The following is a 22223-nucleotide window of genomic DNA, read 5'->3' as shown; positions in this document are numbered from 1 at the left end:
TCGAATTATGAATAATCTAAAGCTCCAACTTAATTGTTGGCCAATAATTTGATAGGTTTGACTGGTTTGGAGACTAATTCGAAAGGAAAAGTTGTCGTCGAGTGATCATTTGAAATTGCGAAACGAGGTAAGTATCGTGGTTAACCTTGACTTGAGGGAATAGAACCTTGAATTATTTGTTACGTAAATTTCATGTGTAACGACGTATAGGCGAGGTGACGAGTGCCTATACGTCGTCAAATTGATTGTTTGTATATTTATCTGAAATTCATAATTCATTTTAAATCAAGAATTAATTATTATATTAATTATTTCTCTTATATTCTTGGTCCAATATTATGTCTTGAATTCATTCTATAATTGCTACATGATCATTTGACTTATGTGTCTTAATTGCTACTTGACATTTAGCATATTAAATATTAAATTGTTTATTTTCTCTCTGATTTTCACAATTAATTGCTACTTGTCATTATTTATTTCCTAAATAAATCATAATTATTGTATGCTTTGTTGCCTAATAATTTCTTATTAAATGTGGTATTTATTGGAGTATTTTTACATTTAAGAGTTGTTAAATTATATTGCTGGATCGGGTTGCATGCCGCAACGGATTTTATTTTAAGTTTATTTAGTTGGAGCGGGTTGCACGCCGCAACGGAATTAAATTGAAAGATTATATTGTTGGATCGGGTTGCATGCCACAATGAATTTTATTCTAAGTTTATATTGCTGGAGCAGGTTGCACGCCACAACGAAAAATTAATTGAAGGATTATATTGTTAGAACGGGTTACACGCTGCAATAGAATGATAAAAGAAATAATTGGCTATGACTGATGAATTGACTTCAGTTATTGATATGATTTAACTGTTTTACCTCTATTACTGTTATTATTATTATTATTATTGTGTACAGGTTAATGTAAGCGACCTTCCTTAGCCTCGTTACTACTTCGTCGAGGTTAGGCTCGACACTTACATAGTACATGGGTCGGTTGTACTCTTACTACACTCTGCACTTCTTGTGCAGATATCAGAGTTGGTCCCAGCGGCGTACTGTAGATTTGCTCGGATTCAGCTATCAGAGGAGACTTGAGGTATAGCTGCACGACGTTCGCAACTCTGAAGTCCCCTTCTACTTTATCTTAGTTGTGTGCTTTCTTTTAGACAACTTTATTTTATTCAGACCCTTATTTGTATTATTCTAGAAGCTCGTGCACTTGTGACTCCAGTTCTGGGATGGTATTTATACATCGTTATTATTTTGGTTTGTTCATTTAAATTCATATATTATTCCGGTTGTTGGTTTCTTTATGATTTAATTAAGATGAATTGTTAAAAATGGTTAAAATGATTCTAATATTGGTTTGCCTAGCAAGTGAAATGTTAGGCGCCATCACGGTCCTGAAGGTGGGAATTTTTGGATCGTGACAAGTTTGTATCAGAGCACTAGGTTACCTAGGTCTCACGAGTCACGAACAAGCTTAGTAGAGTCCGAAGGATCGGTACAGAGATGTATGTACTTATCTATGAGAAGCTTTGGAGTTTAGGAACAATATCACTTCTTTCTTATTCTGTCGTGTTCTATCATCTATGATTGAACCATTCTATTCTTGTTCTCTTGCAGATGGTGAGAACACGTACTACACCTACAGTCGGACAGGAACCGGAGCCCCCAGTGGCAGCTGTGACTAGGGGCAGAGGCCGAGGCCGAGGTCACGCCAGAGGTCGAGGCAGAGGCAAAGGCAGATCCCAGCCTCGAGCTCTAGCAACAACACCTATTGTGGAGCCTCAGGTGGATTTCGAAGAGGAGGTTCCAACTCAGATTGTACCTGTTGGACCAGTTCATGTCCCGGAAAGATTCATAGCTACTTCAGTGCTTCAGGATGCTCTAGTCCGTTTGGTGAGCCTTATGGAGGGTGTGGCCCAGAATGGTACATTTCCAGTGGCACTAGCCGTCTCACAGGCTGGGGGAGGAGCACAAAATCCCACTACTCCCGCTCCAGAGCAAATAGCTCCCCAGTATCGAGCTCCAGCAGTCCCGCTAGTTGGGATAGTTCAGCCAGTTGTTACGGCATAGGACGATGATAGGCCTGCCATGTCTTATGAGGCCTTATTGAGATTGGACAAGTTTACTAAGCTCTTTCCAGTTCACTTCAGTGGTACACCTTCTCAGGACCCACATGATTATCTTGACCGATTCCATGAGGTGCTGCAGAACATATGAATAGTTGAAAGCAACAAAGTCAATTTTGCTGTGTTTCAGATGACTGGTTCCGCCAAGAGGTGGTGGAGAGATTATGTATTTACTAGACTAGCTGATTCACCTGCACTTACCTGGGAGCAGTTCTCACAACTATTTCTGGAGAAGTTTGTTCCTATTACACTGAGAGAGGAATACCGCAGGCAGTTTGAGCATCTCCAACAGGGTAGTATGACTGTTACCCAGTATGAGACTCAATTTGTGGACTTAGCACGTCATTCCATCGTCTTGCTTCCTACTGAAAAAGAGAGAGTGAAGAGATTCATTGATGGACTCACTTATACTATCAGGCTTCAGATGGACAAGGAGACAGGGAGTGATATTTCCTTCCCGACAACTGTGAATATTGCTAGGCGGATCGAGTTAGTTCGTGCTCAGGAGAGAGGGTCAGATAAGAGGCCCCGTTATTCCGGTAATTTCAGAGGCGCCTCATCTGGAGGCAGGGGTACTTATGGTAGGGGTCATCATCCCAGACATTGTTTTCAGCACTTTAGGCATCTCATGGTGCTTCAGGGAGTCACGGTCCTATTATGCCTTACTCTGGGCAGCCAGCATTTAGTGCACATTCAGCTCCTATCAGTGCATCGCCACTCTAGAGTCACTACATCGGTTATCCGGCCCGTTCGGGTCAGCTTCAGCTTCAGCAGCCACGACAGTAGGATGGGTGTTATAAGTGTGGGAACATTGGTCATATCAGAAGGTATTGCCCTAGGTGGTCGAGCAACAGATCTCAACAGGATTCTCGTGCCATCATACCGGCACCGGTTGCTCCACCGCCCGCCCAGCCAGCTAGGGCCAGGGGTTAGACAACTAGAGGTGGAGGTCAGGTTGTTAGAGGTGGAGGCCAGCAAGCTAGGGCCTTCCCAGAGATATAGCTCCGAGTGGTAGGGCCCAACCCCAATTTTATGTTTTTCCAGCTAGGCCTGAGGCCGAGTCGTCTGATGCAGTGATCACAGGTATTGTTCCAGTTTTCCATAGAGATGCTTCAGTTCTATTTGATTTGGGATCTACTTATTCCTATGCGTCCTCCTATTTTGCTTCATATATGGTTGTGCCTCGTGATTCTCTGAGTGCTTCTGTGTGTGTGTCCACACCGGTGGGAGATTCTATTATCGTAAATCATGTCTATCGTTCGTGTGTAATTACTATCGGGGAGTCTTGAGACTAGCGTGTATCTTCTACTTCTCGATATGGTAGATTTTGATGTCATCTTGGGTATGGATTGGCTGTCACCCTATCATACAATATTGGATTGTCAAGCCAAGACGGTGACCTTAGCCATGCCGGAGTTACCATTCCACCAGCAGGGTTATATCTTACATGAAAGCTCGGCGTATGGTCGAGAAGGGGTGTTTAGCTTATTTGGCTTATATCCGCGATCCCAGTACGGATGTTCCTTCTATGGATTCAGTCCCAGTTATCCGTGAGTTTCCAGATGTATTTCCTGCAGATTTGCCGGGGATGCCACCTGTCAGAGATATTGACTTCTAAAGGAATTGAAGGAGCAGTTACAAGACTTGCTTGACCAGGGATTCATTAGACGTAGCGTCTCGCCCGGGGGTACACCAGTATTATTTGTAAAGAAGAAAGACGGTTCAATGTGGATCTGTATAGATTATCACCAGTTGAACAAGGCTACTATCAAGAACAAGTATCCGTTGCCAAGAATTGATGACTCATTCGATCAGCTTCAGGGTGCCAAGGTGTTTTCAAAGATCGATTTGAGGGTTGGTTACCATTAGTTGAATATTAGGGCATCTGATGTCCCTAAGACAGCTTTTCGGACTCGGTATGGGCATTATGAATTCCTAGTGATGTCATTTGGGCTGACAAATGCCCCAACAGCATTTATGGATTTGATCAGTCAGGTATTCAAGCCCTATTTGGTTTATTTTGTGGTTGTATTCATTGATGATATCTTTATTTACTCTAGCAATCGAGAGGAGCATGAGCAACATCTTCGGATTGTGCTTCAGACTTTGAAGAATAATCAGTTATATGCCAAAATTTTAAAATGTAAATTTTGGTTAGACTCAGTTGCCTTTTTGGGGCATGTTGTATCGGCGGAAGGCATAAAAGTGGATTCTAAGAAGATTGAGGCAGTACAGAATTGACCTAGACCTACTTCAGCTACAAAGATCCGGAGTTTCCTGGGATTGGAAGGTTATTATCATCGGTTTATGGAGGGGTTTTCATCTATAGTAGCCCCATTGACCCAGAAGGGTGCACCATTCAGATGGTCAAACGAGTGTGAGTTGAGCTTTCAGAAGCTCAAGACTTCTTTGACTACGGCACTAGTGTTGGTGTTGCCTACAGGTTCAGGATCTTACACGGTGTATTGTGATGTATCTCGCATTGGCCTTGGTACAGTATTAATGCAAGATGGCAGAGTGATTGCATACGCGTCGTGGCAGTTGAAAGTTCATGAGAAGAATTACCCTATTCATGACTTAGAATTGGCAGCCATTGTTCATGCACTAAAGATTTGGAGGCACTACCTTTACGGTATCTCGTGTGAGGTATTCACTGATCATTGTAGTCTACAGTATCTGTTCAAAAAAATATCTCAATTTGAGGCAGAGAAGATGGTTGGAGCTGTTGAAAGATTATGATATAACCATTTTGTATCACCCCGGAAATGCCAATATGGTGGCCGATGCTTTGAGTAGAAAGGTTGTGAATATGACAACCTTGCGTATATTCTGGTTAGTGAGAGGCCATTAGCTACAGATATTCAGACTTTGGCTAATCAATTTGTGAGGTTAGATGTTTCAGAGTCTAGTCGGATTCTAGCTTGCACAGTCGCTCGGTCTTCCTTATATGAGCGCATCAGAGAGCGACAATATGATGATCCTAATTTTCTTGTCCTTAAGGACACGGTGCGGCACGGTGGTGCCAAACAGGTTACTGTAGGAGAAGATGGAGTTCTACGGATGCAGGGTCGTATGTGTGTGCCTAATTGGATGGGCTTCGTGAATTAATTCTTGAGGAGGCCCACAGTTCTCGGTATTCTATTCATTTAGGTGCCGCCAAAATGTATCAAGATTTGCGGCAACATTATTGGTGGAGAAGAATGAAGAAGGATATAGTTGCATATGTAGCTCGGTGTTTAAATTGTCAGCAAGTCAAGCACGAGCATCAGAGACCTGGTGGTGTGCTTCAGAAGTTAGAAATTCCCAAGTATAAGTGGAAGCGTATCACTATGGATTTTGTTGTTAGGCTTCCACAAACTCAGAGAAAGTTTGACGCAATATGGGTCATTGTGGACAGGTTGACCAAGTCGGCACATTTCATTCCAGTAGCAGTTACCTATTCTTCAGAGTGGTTAGTGGAGATTTACATCCGCGAGACTGTTCCGCCTTCATGGTGTGCCTGTGTCTTTCATTTCTGATCGGGGTACGTAGTTCATCTCGCACTTCTGGAGGGTTGTACCGCCTCAGTTAGGCACGCGGGTTGAGCTGATTACAACATTTCATCCACTGATAGACGGACAGTCAGAGCGCACTCTTCAAATATTGGAAGATATGCTTCGCGTTTGTGTTATAGACTTTGGAGGTTCTTGGGGTCAGTTCTTGCCACTTGCGGAGTTTGCCTATAATAATAGCTACCAGTCGAGCATTCAGATGGCTCTGTATGAAGCATTATATGGGAGGCGATGTCGTTCGCCAGTTGGCTGGTTTGGACTGGGAGAGGCTAGGTTGTTGGGTACCGATTTGGTACAGGATGCCTTGGATAAGGTCAAGATTATTCGGGATCGACTTCGCACATCTCAGTCTAGGCAAAAAGGTTATGCTGACCGTAAAGTTTGTGACATTGCATTCATGGCAGGAGAAAGAGTATTGCTCCGGGTTTCACCTATGAAAGGTGTAATGAGATTTGGAAAGAAGGGCAAGTTGAGCCCTAAGTATATTGGACCCTTTGAAATTCTTGAAAGGGTGGGTGAAGTAGCCTACAGGCTTGCACTACCACCTAGTTTATCATCAGTTCACCCGATGTTCCATGTGTCTATACTATGGAAATATCATGGTGATCCATCCCATGTGTTAGATTTCAGCTCAGTCCAATTGGACAAGGATTTGACTTATGAGGAGTAGCCGGTAGCTATTCTAGCCCGGCAAGTCCTACAGTTGAGGTCTAAAAGTTATCCATTAGTTCCAGTACAATGGAGAGGTCAGCCGGTTGAAGCATCTACCTGAGAGTCCGAGTCGGACATGCAGAGTAGATATACACACTTTTTCACTAGCCCAGGTACTTTTTCTAATTCTGTTCGAGGACTAACATTTGCTTTAGAGGTGGAGAATGTGATGAACTGATAGGTCATCTTTAAGTTTAATATTTATTTCTATGTACTGAGACCTTGAATAGCATCAAGTAGCAGTCCTTACATGCATACATAGTCCGTAAATTTTCCAGAAAGGTTTTATGTAAAAAAATGATTAAAATATGAAATGGAGCTTCAAAACTCATTTGAGTTGACTTCGGTCAATGTTTTGAGCAAACGGACTCGGATCAGTATTCTGAAAGTTTCGGTAGGTCTGTATCGTAATTTGGGACTTGGGCGTATGTCCTGAATCGAATTCGGAGGTCCCTAGCTCGAATTATCGCCATTTAACGGAAATTAAAAATCTAAAGGCTAAAGATTTCCAAAGTTTGACCGTGAATTTGAGTTTATGGATATCGGAGTCGTATTGAGATTCTGAGAGTTAGAATAGCTCCGTTATATTATTTATGACTTGTGTGCCAAATTTAAAATCATTCTAGATTCATTTAATACGTTTCGGCGCGGGTTTTGTAAAGTGAAAATTTTAAAACTCATAAGTCCGAATCGAGGTATGAATTGTAATTTTGACATTATTTGACGTGATTTGAGACCCCGAGTAAATCCGTATTTTATTACGGGACTTGTTGGAATATTCGAACGAGGTCCCGAGAGGCTCGAGTAAGTTTCGGATGAGTTTCGGACCATTTCCGTTCAAGAACACAGGTCTGGTTCTGGTGTGTCGCACCTGCGCAATTTTGGCCGCAGGTGTGTGATTGCTTTTTTGTAGGCAATGTCGCTTCTATGACTTTGAGTCAAGGTGAGAAGCTTCACTTCTGCGACGCTTGGGATGCAGGTGCTATGATGCGATCTTTCTCGCTTCTGCGGCTTCCTTTGTGCTTCTGCGCAATCGCTTCTGCGATGTGAAGGTCAGCAGATGCGGCCTCTGCTTGGCTTCCTTGTTCCGTAAATGCAAGCCTTGTCTCGCAAATGTGAGTTCGCAGATGCGGAACTTGTGTCCGCAGATGCGAAAATGCGGGACAAAATACATAAAATCGGGTGTTAGCCATTTTTGCTCATTTTTGAGTTTTGAGTCTTGGATATGGGTGATTCCAAAGGGGATTTTCACGACTTTGACTTGGGTAAGTGTTTTATATCCGAAAGTGATTATATTTCATAAATCCATGTTTATATTCATAGTTTATTGCTGATTTAGATAGAAGAAATTGGAATTTTTGTAAAACTTTCTAAAAATAAAAATTTAGGATTTGAAAGATAATCCGATGTCGGAATTCGATAATTTTAGTATGGTTGAACTCGTATCGGAACGGGTGTCCGAATTCCGTGATTTTTCGTCGGGTTTCGAAAAGTGGGCCACACATTGACTTTTGGTTGACTTTACTGAAAATGACTTAAATTAAGTCTTTTTTGAATTATGAATAATTTCTAAATGTAACGACCCAACTGGTCATTTTGAGAGTTATAGCCCAAATCCCCTATTTACTGCTTTCCCCGTATCTGTTTCAGCTTATGTGACTTGCCGGGAGGTTTTGTTTTTGATTTCGGAGTATTTTGGAACACTTAGTCCCTAAACGAAAGCTTAAGCCTTAGGATTTTGTTCGTAGTCGGAACTGTGTGAAGACGACTGCGGAATAGAGTTTTGTCAATTCCATTAGCTCTGTTGGGTGATTTTGGACTTAGGAGCGTGTCCAGATTATGTTTTGGAGGTCAGTAGCTCATTTAGGCTTGAAATAATGAAAGTCAAATTTTTGGAAATTTTGACCGGTAGTGGACTTTTGGTTATCGGAGTCGGATTCCCCGGAATTTGGAATAGGTTCGTAATGTCAAATATGACTTGTGTACAAAATTTGGGATCAATCGGACGTGGTTTGATAGGTTTCAGCATCGGTTGTAGAAATTTGAAGTTTCAAGTTCATTAAGTTTGGATTAGAGGCTGATTCGTGTTTTTAGCATTATTTGATGTGAGTTGAGGGCTTGACTAAGTTTGTATGATATTTTAGGACTTCTTGGTATGTTTGGTTGAGGTCCTAGGGGCCTCGGGTGGATTCCAAATGGCTAGCGGATCGAAAAAGGGACTTGGTGCATGGCTGAAGCAGGACTCTGCTGGTGTAACCGCACCTGCGGAGCGTTGATCGCAAGTGCGAGCTCGCAGGTGCGGCCCAGGTTGCGCAGATGTGAAGGTTTGGACTGGGGGATGTGGAGCGCAGACGTGAAGGTTGTTCTACAGGTTCGAACTCGCACCTGCTCTTGCAGGGTCGCAGAAGCAGGCACGGGAGTTTAAGGCTGGTCCGCAGAAGCGGGTTTTGTTGCGCAGAAGTGCACCCGTAGAAGCGGGGTTATGACCACAGAAGCAGTTGGGTGGCTTAGTGGCCTTCGCAGATGCGAGGTCCGGACCGCAAAAGCGGTGCCGCTGAAGCGTCTAATGTGACCGCAGAAGCGAGAAGCCTGGCCAGTGTTTAAAACCGAAGGGCTTCGTGATTTTTGTCATTTTGGACTTTGCAAACTCAATTTAGGGTGATTTTTGAGAGCAATTTCGAGGAATTTCTTGAGGTAAGTCCCTTATGCTTATTTTTTATCAATAATCTTGCTTCCCCATTAATATCCCCACCTAGCTAGTGTGTATTTAATGTGGGAAGTGGGAGTTGGAGGTTAGGGATTTGGTGAGTTGATTTGAGGAATTGAGTGACGAATTGGTATCAGATTTGGTAATTTTGGTATGGGTGAACTCGTGGTCAAGTGGGTGTTCGTATTTTGTGACTTTTATTCGATTTCGAGACGTGGGCCCGGGTCAACTTTTTAGGACGGATTTCGGAATTTTTTTTAAAGTCTTGATTTCATTAATTAGATTATTCTATATAGTTGTATTTATGATATGTAATTATTTTTGGCTAGATTTGGGCCATTCGGAGTCGGATATTCGTGGAAAAAGCATTGTTACGGATTGATTTGAGCTTGGTTTGAGGTAAGTGGCTTACCTAACCTTGTGTGGGGGAAATTCCCTTAGGATTTGGTGTTGTTATGATATGTGAGTGTCGTGTACGCGAGGTAACGAGTGCGTACACGGGCTATTTGTGGATAAACCTGACTTTTATTGAGTAATAGCATGTTTTCATCTTATCTGAGTATACTAGCATGTGTAGTTATCCTATTAGCCTAGAATAGCATGTCTACATGTCCTAATTGCCTATTTGAACTCTTTGTAGCATGTTTAGTAAGTCTTGTTTCTTTCTTGACTTGTACTTAGCCTAAATTGTATGTTTTCTTAATGTAACTATTATATTCATTTGTTTGAGTTGCGTATTAATTTTGGGACTACGGGACGGTATCCCGGGAGATCCTCCTGTACTGCATATTTACTTGAGGACTACAAGGTGTTTACTCCGGAGATCCCCCTGTATTGTATATTTATTTTGAGACTACGGGGCAGTTCCTCGGGAGTTCTCCCTGCACATTTACTTTTGAGACTACGACGCGATTTCTCGGGAGTTCTCCCTGCACATTTACTTTTGAGACTACGAGGCGGTTCCTTGGGAGTTCTCCCTGCATATTTACTTTTGGGACTACGAGACGGTATCTCGGGAGAGCCCCTAATGTTATATCATTGTGCGGTGTTGTTATTGCTTTGTGAATACTTGATGTTGTCTTCTCCGTTTTTACTTCATGTTTATTATAGCATCTGTCTTATTATTATATACCAGTAGGGCCCGGACCCGACCTCGTCACTACCCTACCGAGGTTAGGCTTTGGCACTTACTGGGTACCGTTGTGGTGTACTCATGCTACTCTTCCGCACATGTTTTGTGTGCAGACCCAGGTACTTCTTATCAGTCCCGCTACTAGCTGAGAGTGCTTGCTGTTGCACAGAGACTTCAAGGTATATCTGTCGCGTCCGCAGATCTCGGAGTCGAGTCCCCCTCCATTCCCTCCTATGTCATTTACCTTCCTTATATTTTTTTTATTAGACTCCGGTGTATAGAGATACTAGTTTTCCTCCTGTAGCTTGTGACTTATGATGTTCCGGGTTTTGGGAATACTGTGTATTATTAGAGTATTGGTTGTTGTAAATACTAAGCGGCATTGTTATCAGTTATTTAGTTATCTGTTACAGTTAGTTGTTAAGTTTTATTTTCATTTTTGTTATTTTCGCATCTTTGTTAGGCTTACCTAGTCGAAGAGACTAGGTGTCGTCACCACATCTTACGGAGGGAGAATTGGGTCGTGACACTAAAGTTCCAACGGAATTGTTGGCCAATAATTTGATAGGTTTGATTGGTTTGGAGACTAATTCGAAAGGAAAAGTTATGGTCGAGTGATCACTTGAAATTGCAAAATCCGGTAAGTGTTGTGGTCAACCTTGACTTGAGAAAATAAAACTTTAAATTATTTGTTACATGAATTTCATGTGTAATGACGTATAGGCGAGGTGACGAGTGCCTATACGTCGTCAAATTGATTGTTTACATATTTATCTGAAAATTCATCAATTATTTTAAATCATGAATTAATTATTATATTAATTATTTCTCTCATATTCCTGGTCCAATATTATGTCTTGAATTCATGCTAAAATTGTTACATGCTCATTTGACTTATGTGTCTTAATTGCTACTTGATATTAAGCATTTTAAATATTAAATTGCCTATTTTCTCTCCGATTTCCATAATTAATTAGTACTTGTCATTATTTATTTTTTAAATAAATCATAATTATTGTATGCTTTGTTGCCTAATAAATTTTTATTAAATGTAGTATTTATTGGATTATTTTTACATTTAGGAGTTGTTAAATTATATTGTTGGATCGGGTTGCACACCGCAACAGATTTTATTTTAAGTTTATTTAGTTGGAGCGGGTTGCACGCCGCAATAGAATTAAATTGAAAGATTATATTGTTGAATCGGGTTGTATGCCACAACGGATTTTATTCTAAGTTTATATTGTTGGAGCGGTTTGCATGCCGCAACGAAAAATTAATTGAAGGATTATATTGTTAGAACGGGTTGCACACCGCAACAGAATGATAAAAGAAATAATTGGCTATGACTATTGAATTGACTTCAATATTTGATATAATTTAACTGTATTACCTCTATTCCTATATTAATATTATTATTGCGTACAGGTTAATGTAAGTGACCTGCCTTAGCCTCGTCACTACTTCGTCGAGGTTAGGCTCGGCACTTACAGAGTACATGAGATCGGTTGTACTCATACTACACTCTGCACTTCTTGTGCAGATACCGGAGTTGGACCCAACGGCGTACTGTAGATTTGATCAGATTCAGCTATCAGAGGAGACTTGAGGTATAGTTGCACGACGTTCGCAGCTCTGAAGTCCCCTTCTACTTTATCTTAGCGGTGTACTTTCTTTCAGACAGCTTTATTTGATTTAGACCCTTGTTTGTATTATTCTAGAATCCCGTGCACTTGTGACTCAAGTTCTGAGATGGTATTTAGACAGAATTATTATTTTGATTTGTTCATTTAAATTCAGATATTATTCCGATTGTTGGTGTCACAACCCAAAATCTAACCGTCGTGATGGCGCCTATCGTGAAACTAGGCAAGCCACAACTCAACATCTCAACATAGAAAAATCTTTGAACATAAAGGCGGAAGCAATTTAATAATTTAGGAAAGCCTTTTTGAAAATAGAAATATCCAAAATACGATACAATCCATCCCAAAACTGAGGTGTCACTGAGTACATGAGTGTCTAAATGAGAATACAGTCCACTACAATGTCTAGAAAAATAAACTGAAAAATACAACTAGTGATATAGAAGGAGAGTCAAAGCCTGCGAACACCGTGCAGCTACCTTGGTATTCTCTGAACTCTGAAGTTTTAATCAGCAACTACCGCCGTGACCAAAAACGCCGGAATTTGTACACGAGGTGCAGGGAGTAACGTGAGTACATCCAACTCAGTAAGTAACAAGTCCAAACTTTGGACTAAAAGGTAGTGACGAACTCAACCGGTACAGATAAAATAGAAATAATTGTACAGAAACGTAGGCATGCTTTCAAATTAAATAGGCAACTCAAAACAATAAAGTGAAGCAGATTCGAACAGTGTAAAGAATATAACTATGTTATCTCTACATGCCAATGCACATACAGTATGTAATGTACCATGCTGTCAGCCTCATGTGCTCACACTCTCGAATGTTCAACCACTCGGTACTGTATATGTCCCATACGGCCTAGGGAAGATCCATCTCGGAACATAAACATCACTCACTATAAGTCACTCAATAACGAGGAAGGCCAATCCAGCTCCGTGGAGAAGATCCATCTCCAGATATCAAGTACTTCTGACAAGATCCATGTCCAGGGAAGATCCATCCCTCAATAATATCAATCGCACTCACTGGGGGTGTGTTACAGACTCCGGAGGGGCTCCTACAGCCCAAGCGCTATCATAAAATCAGTATAACCGCTGCGGTGTGCAGCCCAATCCGATAACTGTCACTCATAATCAGGCTCTCAGCCTCACTCAGTCATCAATATCTCCAGTCTCACTCACGGGCTCACAATATCATGAAAACTAGCCCGAAACAATGATATGATGTATCAATAAATAACAACTGAGACGGAGATATGATATGAAATGCATGAACATGACTGAGTACATAATATCAATGAAACCAGTGAGATGACAGCAAGAAACGACCACTAGGGGTCCCACAGTACCGGCATAAAGTCTAAACATGATATCTAGCATGATTAACAGCTCAATTACTTTATCACAAGATGAAAACACGGATATCAACAAAATAGAGTCACTATACAGTGCTATGGAATCAACCAAGCCACAATTCCCATGGTGCACGCTCGCACGCCCGTCATTTGGCATGTGCGTCACCTCAATACTAATCACATAGCACATAGTTCGGAGTTTCAAACCCTCATAACCAAATTTTAAAGCGTTATTTACCTCAAACCGAGCAAATCCTACTTTGAAATGCCTTTGCCCCTCGAATCAGTCTCCAAACGCCCTGAATCTAGTCATAAGCAGTACGGTATAATTAATATAGGCTAAAGGAATCAATTCCACAAGAAAAATACAAAATTAAAAGCCAAAATCCGAAATAGGCTTGACCCGGGCCCCGGGCCCACGCCTTGAAATCCAACAAAAGTCACAAAACCCAAAAGCCCATTCACGCACGAGTCTAACCATACCAAATTTATCTAAATCCGACACCATTTGGTCATCCAAATCCCCAAAATCCACCCTCCAATTCTCAAGCCCTAAACCCCCAAATTTCACTTTAATATCTCACTAATTAAAATACTCACCATCAATAAAGGTTTTTTACGCTCTCCGTACAGAGCGACAAAAGTGAACAGTAGCCCAGCAGTGGCGATATGGCCACCACACCGCCGCCCGGCGGTGGAAAACCACCGGACAAGTCCCAAAATACGCGCATTGCCATTGCGCACAACCTCCAAGTGGTTTAATCTCCAAATTCGAACCCAGCTGCTTCAAATCTTCAAAATACAGTAGGGATCATTGTAGCAAATTTTTGCCTGGGCACTTCAAAAAACTCCCATACCAAATCTGGGCCAAATTGTATGATTCAAAGCAGCGGAGATTGTTCTCCAAGTCAAATACCAGCTTCCCACCAAATTTCAGCCATTCCTACCATGCCAATCGTCGTCCCTGATGTTCTACAACTCTTCGATGAGCACCAGGTGGCGGAAAATGGAGTTTTGGCGGTCCAAATTGATCAAAACCAATGCGAAATAATTTCTGCTAGTTAAGAGATTGTTTCTAACATCTCAAACCACAACAGCAATAGCCCAATCGTCTCAATATTGCAAAAATCGATTTCTGCAGAATCGAGCATGCTAGGTGCTCGACAAAATGCCACAGCCATCTCTAAGGACCAAATTGAGGGGCAATCTGTTGTTCATGCTTCCCAAAGTTTTCCAAAAGATAGTCGCCAAGTCAATTTACAAGAACCAACTCAAAACAATGACGATCACAGTCGTCTTCTTCACCAGTTACACAGGTGGTCGTCAATAGTGTTCTAACTGTCCAAGCTGATAAAACCTAAGAGGATAGCCTTCTTGCTGCCACAACAAATATTCCTGCCACTAATTCCGATCATCACAATGAAGCACAACTTCAAAATCCTCAACTCTTGTCTTTAGGTAATATCAATGCTCCTTCAGTTCTTGTTGCAGCAGTGCAGACCAATCAAGCTCCCTCAACTGTTCAAAACCTTAATAAACTAATCCACACTCCCTCTCTCAAGGTGTCTTCTAACTTTGAGAGACCAAACATCCCAAAAAGGAACCATCTCGGCCAACCCAGTTATGGCCATCACTCCCCAGCCCAATGCCAACCAAAACAAAGCCAAACAACCAGCTAATATACCCCGTCCATCACCACCAACACTCACACACTAGTATGTTAATAGGTTGAGAGCTAGGCATGAAGCAGAGATAACTCCCATTGAATTCTCCCCTCCCATTATCACTACCAAGCAAGGCAAACCAGCAGTTATCTTTAGAAGAGAGGATTATATGGTGAAATTTGCTGACAGATGCAAGTATACAGTAGTAGGCAAGTTTGCAAACACCATGCCCAAGATGGCAGTGATCAGGAAAAGCTTTATAGCTCAAACTGAACTCAAAGGTGGTGTCAAAATAGCTCATTTCAATTCAAAAGCAGTGTACATTAATTTGGACAATAAATATGACCACTCCACAGTATGGACCAAGCAGTACATGTACATCCAAGTCCAAATGATGAAAATTGAAGCATGGAATCCAGTGTTTAATCCTAACAAGGACTCCCCTATTGTTCCAATATGGATTGTAATCCCTGAACTACCCTGGCACCTTTACTATATAGAGATACTTACCCCTTTGTTGTCTCCTGTTGGTAAGGCTCTTTTTCTAGATCTGGCAACTTTTCAAAAAACCAGAGGTAGTGTGGCCAAAGTCAAAATGCAGATTGACCTCACTAAAGAAAGACCTAGTCATGTTTGGTTAGGTTATGATGAAGACCAAGATGTGAATGGAGATGGTCAGAGGCTTGAAGCACAATATGACAATGTTCCTGCATACTGCACCTACTGCAGACACCATGGCCACTCACTATATGCATGCCAACTCAGAATTAGGGATGAGGAAATGAAAAGAAGAAAGGAAGAAGAAGTTGTTGAAGCTAGTGAATCCCATATCAGCAATCAAAAGAAGGCCAAAGATGATGCAAGTACAAGCAAAAACCAAAAGAAGACACAAAGAGAAAAACCAAAGGCATCTACACAAGACCAAAAAATGCAAAATGCAATAGAGAACCAAAAGCCAATAAGTCAACAAAATGCAGTAACTTAAATATCAAAAGATGAATGGCGAACCCAAAAGAAAAAGAACTTCAAAGGCACCAACCAAAGCAAGAAACAACATCATGCATACATACCAAAACAACCATCACAACAGCAGGCCAGCAATGCATCCACCATGCAGAACAAGGAGTCTGGTATGGCTTCTATTTCTCAATTGGTGACTCTAGGTGTCCTGGAACAAGTCACCCCTACTATTGATCAATCCCCTACCCCTAATGTTAATCTGCCTAAAAAGGATATTCAAGGAGGAATGAAGTATTGTCAGGAGAAACCAATAGAAAAACAGGAAGGGGCACCATCAGGGGTTGGGATTCGTCATGTTTTGCATGAGTGTGCTTCTACACAATTGACTAACCATAGGATTGACCAATCAACCCCTGCCACCACAATCTCAAATTCATACAAACAAATGGCACAGCAGTCAGAAAATGTGGATATTGAGGAGGGTTCTGAGAACCTCATTTCTGAAGAAGATCACTCTGCTCAAATGAGAACCTTGCTTAAAGGAAAAGCCCATGCTGCAGCTGATTTCCAAATTCAGCCACAAAAATCAAAGAACAAACCCAGTCAGAAAAGAAGAAAAGCTATGAGAAAACAAAATGCAGGAATCAGTATTAATGAACCTACTGAGCCTCCTGATGATAACCATTTTTTGAGCCCTGCAGTTCAGTAGATGTAGTCTTGTTCCTAATGAATCAGAGGAATCCCCTACCTATAAATATGTTGTAATTGCCAATCCTTCCCTTCCCAACCTCATTTGTCCAATAAAGAAACAACCTCTGGTGAAAATGACTTACCAACCAATGATGACAACCACTCATCCAGAATACACAAAGTCATTCATGTTCCTCTCAATAACCTCAAAGAAAACCAACATCTGCATCTATTGGAAAAGGTTCTAGAGGAATAGCCACTCAGCAGATATTCTCTTCAGAAGATGAATGCAGGCCAATACAATCTGAGGATGACATAATAGGGGATCAAGATGATGAAAATGGGTATAGTAAGGAAGATCCTGAAGAAGAAGAAGAAGAACACTATGATCTTCTGATTGCTACAGTAAATGGATACCCAAATCAGGACAATGTTGCACCTACAAGAGCTCCATACAGAATGAGACCCTCACCAAGGATTACCAGAAGCAAAGCTGCTAGGAGTAGTAGTGTCCCACCAACCCACAAAACCTCCTCCTTTTTCCAAAGATTAGTACAATCATTTGGAATGCAAGAGGCATCAGAACCTCTGGAGCTATTGAAAGGATCATAATTCTGAAACACATTCAAAAATTATCCTTTATTTCTGTCTTAGAACCTTTCCTTGACACCTCTCATATCAACCATGTCAAACTCCAACTCTCCATGCACCAAGCTACCTCCAATGTTAATAATAAAATCTGGGTTTTTTGGGACAAAAGGTTCACTACCTCAGTTACTAATCATGATGAACAACAACTTACCTTATAGATGAGACATGTTGAAAATAACAACTCCCTTTACCTCACAGTAGTCTATGCCAAATGCAAGCCAATTCTGAGAAGACCTCTTTGGGAGGTGTTGAGGCACAAATCTGCCACCTATGACTCGCCTTGGTGTTTGATTGGAGACTTCAATGTAATTGCTTCAGTTGAAGAGAAGATAGGGGCATTCCCTACTAAATGAGTAAGAGTATGGATTTTTTGTGCATGATTGAAGACTGTGGATTGGTCGACTTGGGTTTTTATGGTCCTAAATGCACCTGATCCAATGGTAGAGGGCAATGCTCTATTGTTTGGAAAAGGCTAGACAGAGGCCTTGTGAATGATCAATGGTTAGCTGCATTTCCCAATACTACTGTCACCCATCTAGCTTCAACAGGGTCAGACCACAATCCCCTCATCATGGAAATCAATGTTAGGCAGGACACTGGCAACAAGTACTTTAGATTTCTTAACTTCTGAATCGATAATATTAACTTCAAACTATTTGTTAAAGGCATCTGGGACAAACAAGTAAATGGGAGTGCTATGTGGATATTCCATCAAAAGCTTAAGGCACTTTGCACTGGTTTAAATAAATGGTCAAGACAAGCATATGGTGACATCTTCCAAAAAGCAAAAGAGTTTGAAGAACAAGTGAAGGCACCAGAAATGGTTTTGGCTCAGACCAATGATGAATCTGATAGAGCAACATTATATGATCTTAAAGCTCAATACATCATATACATGAAGTTAGAGGAGACATTTCTGAAACAAAAAACATAACTACAGTGGTTCAAAGAAGATGAAGCCAACTCTAAATATTTACACAGTATTATTAGAGGCAGAAGAAGGAAACTTTATATCCACAAAATCAAAGATGAGAATGGACAGTGGATTCAAGGTGATGAGGCTATTGGTAATGCAGCATGTGAATTTTACCAAGACTTTTTCACAAATCCAGGAGGAGCCATCAGAGAAGATTTATTGTCATGCATCCCCTCCATGATCACTTCAGAAGATAATGTTATTTTGTCTGCAGATCCTACCTTATCTGAGCTCAAAGAGATTGTCTTCTCTATGAACCCCACCAGTGCTGCAGGGCCAGATGGTTTCAATGGCAAATTTTACCAATCTTGCTGGGACATCATTAAGACTGATCTTCTAAATGTTGTATTAGCTTACCTTGGTGGCTGCAGCATGCCAAAATACATGACCAGTGCATGCTTGGTTATCATCCCCAAGGTGGAATTTCCTAATTCCCTATCTGAATTCAAACCCATCAGCCTCAACAATTTCATAAACAAGATCATCTCCAACAATTTCAGAGAACATCATGCTTGCTCAGGAAATTGTCCAAGTTATCAAGAAACCAAATGAGGGCTCCAATGTAGTCGTCAAGTTAGATATAGCTAAAGCTTATGATAGGGTCTCCTGGAGCTTCACTTGTATAATGCTGAGGAGAATGGGCTTTTGTGAGCTGGTCATTGATATAATATGGAGAACCATGTCTAACAACTGGTACTCAATCATTGTAAATGGAACTAGGCGTGGTTTTTTCCACTCTACAAGGGTAATAAAGCAAGGAGACCCCTTTTCCCCTTATCTGTTCATCATAGGGGCTGAGCTTCTGTCTAGAATGCTTAACACCCTCAATCATGATCAGTTTTTTAATGGTTTCTATATGGAAAGAAGGGGCCCTCAAATCAATCACCTCAGCTTTGCAGATGATATCATCATTTTCTCTTCTGGGAAAAGGTCCTCACTTCATAAAATCATGTGGATATTGAATAAGTATAAGGATACTTCTGGCCAAAAGATCAATAGGCACAAAAGTCATTTCATGACATCTCCTTGTGCATTCCAGTCAACTGTTAGAAGAATCCAAGCAGTTACAGGTTTCTCCAAGAAGTTATCTCCTCTCACTTACCTGGGATGTCCATTGTACACTGGAAGGCTGAAAATCATCCACTTCAACAACCTTACCTCCAAAATTGTAGGAAGAATCAGGGGCTGGCATGGCAAAATATTGTCACATGGAGGAAGGGCTACTCTAATAAAGCATATTCTCCAATCTATGCCAATCCATATGTTGTCAGCAGTCTCTCCTCCTAAGACAGTCATAAAACAAATTGAAAAGCTAGGATCAAACTTCTTCTAGGGCAAGGAAGATAACAAAAGGAAGTACCATTGGGCATTATGGCACAAGTTATGTTTCCCTATGAATGAGGGGGGTCTTGGCTTCAGAACCATTGAAGACATTTGCATATGAATGGAATACAAACAATTGTGGCATTTTAGATCTACTCAATCTTTGTGGAATAGCTTTCTTAAAGCCAAGTACTGTCAAATATCTAATCACATCTCCAAAAAATTGGATACAGGGCAATCACAAGCATGGAAAAGATTGACTTTTAATAAGCCTCGGGTAATAATTCAATATTAGCTTCTTCCGAAGAGTAACAAGGCTTCCTAATTGAAGAAGCTAAAACGAACTTCCAATGGAGACTTCAATATGGAAATTGCAGCTTCTGGTGGGATAACTGGTTTAGGTTAGGTCCTCTAGCAGCTCACAGAAATGAAGGAGGCAGACCTGGGAATGTTTCAGTCTCCTACTTCTGGAACAATGGCCAGTGGAACCTTCAAAGACTCAATGAGAGTGCACCAGCTCACATGATCCCTCTGATCATTCAAACCCCTATCTTCTTCAACAACAACTTACAATATGAAGTTATTTGGACCCCCACTACTGATGGCAGGTTCACCTGTGCTTCTGCATGGGAATTAATCAGAAAAAAGAAGCAACCCAACCTCTCTATAAAGATGACATGGCATAAAAAGATCCCATTCAAATGGTCATTTTTTTGTGGAGAGCTCTCAGAAATAAGCTTCCAACTAATGGCAGGGTGCTAGCTTTTAGCAATCCTACTGTTACTAGGTGTGTTTGCTTCTCTGTTCATTCCAATGAAATAGTCGATCATCTCTTTAGTGTGGGTAACTTTGCCAGAATTGTGTGGAGGAAATTTGGAGGTCCAGTTAGAATTCAAACTGAAGACATGCCACTCAGAATACTACTGATGAAGTGGTGGCTTCTTAGCAGTCACAATAAAGTACAAAAGCTCATCCTACACACCATGCCTATCATAATTTGTTGGAATTTGTGGAAGAATAGGTGCAGTGCCAAATATGGAGCCAAATCCTCCTCTTTGACCAGAGTTTTATTCTCCATTAACTCAAACATCAACTTGTTGCTTAGAGCCAACTTTCCAGAAATCAAATGGCCCCTCAACTGGCAGGAGTTATACCCTTTCATTGAGAACCTCCAACATCAAACCATCTCCACTCAGGTAGTTTGGAATAAGCCAATTCATGGCTTTGTGAAGATCAACAGTGATGGGAGTGAACTCACAAACCCAGGAAAGATTGGAGCAGGGGTGATCATTAGAGATCACAACTGTGCATTTATCCATGCCATAGCTGCTCCTTTAGGGGAAGGTACCAACAATTTTGCAGAAATAGAAGCAGCTCTTTTAGGAATCCAGTGGTTCTTGAATAATGGATTCACTAAGGTCCAATGGTAAAAACTACCCCTGGTCTTTGAATATGAAATTGCAGCAGCTATCAAATCTCTGCATTCAATGTGAAAGTTTCAAATGCTCACATACCTATAGAGAAGCCAACTGCCCTGCTAACTCATTGTCTAAACTAAGCCATGAGCTCACAACATTGACCAACTACACCTCACCCTATTCTCTGCCTAACAACATCAGAGGACAGATCCTATAGGACTACTTAGGCGTACCAGCCTTCAGACACAAGAAGCTCAAGCTTCCCATATAGCAGGCCACCAACTATTCTTCTCCTCATGGTTGAAGTTGAATTTTCTGAATTAGGGACAAGTTTTGTGAAAGAGGCCACTACTCACTATGTTCAAGTCCATTAGGAGGAGAGCAGTGGTGACAGCAGTTGCACTAACAGTTTTTACTTTTTTGCAGGTATTACCCATAATGATCTGCACAGGCCATTGGCAGTCCTCCAATGTGTGGTATTAGCAACCATGTTGCTCAATCTATTGGAGGATTATCAATGGTATGTTGCAAGCATTGAAGTCCTACCTACCACCTCCTGGAAATCACCTTTACACCCATATATCCTCAAAGATAACAGAACCAGTAACCACAACAACCTACCACACACTACAAACACCATCACACTAATCAACTCTACATACCACTCTAACTATGAACACAGAAGCTGCATCCTTACCTGTGACAGGAAAGTCCAGCAAGAAATGCATTTCCAAAGCAGGTCAAAAGTAAATTGATAGAAGTTGGGTCGATGAGTAATGGTTGAACTGGCATGATTGTGGCAATGATCAGCTCCTTCGGTATGTGAAGTTATATGTGTTGTTTGTGGCTGTACGTGCGGGCTTGACAACCACTATATCTTGATTGATTTGGGAGGGTATTTGATTCAAATGACCTTGTTGTGTGAAATTTCGGAGGAATCACGGCGATTGAGATCGCGTCTTAAGGTTTGTATTTTTCTACGGTTTGGAAATTTAGTTGCGTGTTGCATTGGCTCTTCTGAAATGATCTAAGTGAAAGGTGTCTAGCCAATATAGTGTTTATTCTACTGGTAGTTTAGGGGTTATGATGAATTCATATATTCTCGCGTAGCGGCATGATAGGTGCAGTGAGCGACATGGGAATTTGAAAGTTGAGGATCAAGGTTGCGGTTCAGTGTTGACAAGAATGTCACGAGTTCGGATGAACCAGGAAGAATTTGGATGTTCAGAGTAAGCTGGCATTTTTTTTAGTGTCACCTGAGAATGACATTCTGTGTAAGATGCTTTGTGTATTGACT

General features: G+C 41.2%; 1 protein-coding gene across 1 annotated transcript; it reads left to right on the top strand.

Moving 5' to 3' along the window:
- The first annotated feature begins 17906 nt into the window (after positions 1–17906).
- LOC142172041 (uncharacterized) lies at positions 17907–20938 on the top strand. Its single transcript, XM_075235798.1, has 5 exons — positions 17907–18109; positions 18191–18602; positions 18706–19301; positions 19886–20116; positions 20263–20938. Exons 1-5 carry the CDS (start codon positions 17907–17909, stop codon positions 20936–20938), a joined length of 2118 nt encoding a protein of 705 aa, XP_075091899.1.
- The last annotated feature ends 1285 nt before the right edge of the window (positions 20939–22223 follow it).

The sequence above is a fragment of the Nicotiana tabacum genome, chromosome 17 (genome assembly GCF_000715075.1).
Source record: "Nicotiana tabacum cultivar K326 chromosome 17, ASM71507v2, whole genome shotgun sequence".
Lineage (NCBI taxonomy): Eukaryota > Viridiplantae > Streptophyta > Magnoliopsida > Solanales > Solanaceae > Nicotiana > Nicotiana tabacum.
The sequence above is the reverse complement of the archived record's forward strand: the minus strand, read 5'-3'. Positions and strand labels throughout refer to the sequence as shown.

Coding starts and splice junctions, on each gene's coding strand:
- LOC142172041 (XM_075235798.1), top strand. CDS start 17,907: ATGTGGATATTCCATCAAAAGCTTAAGGCACTTTGCACTGGTTTAAAT. Junction 18,110..18,190: donor CAATACATCATATACATGAA/GTTAGAGGAGAC, acceptor ATATTTACACAG/TATTATTAGAGGCAGAAGAA. Junction 18,603..18,705: donor GCTTGGTTATCATCCCCAAG/GTGGAATTTCCT, acceptor ATGCTTGCTCAG/GAAATTGTCCAAGTTATCAA.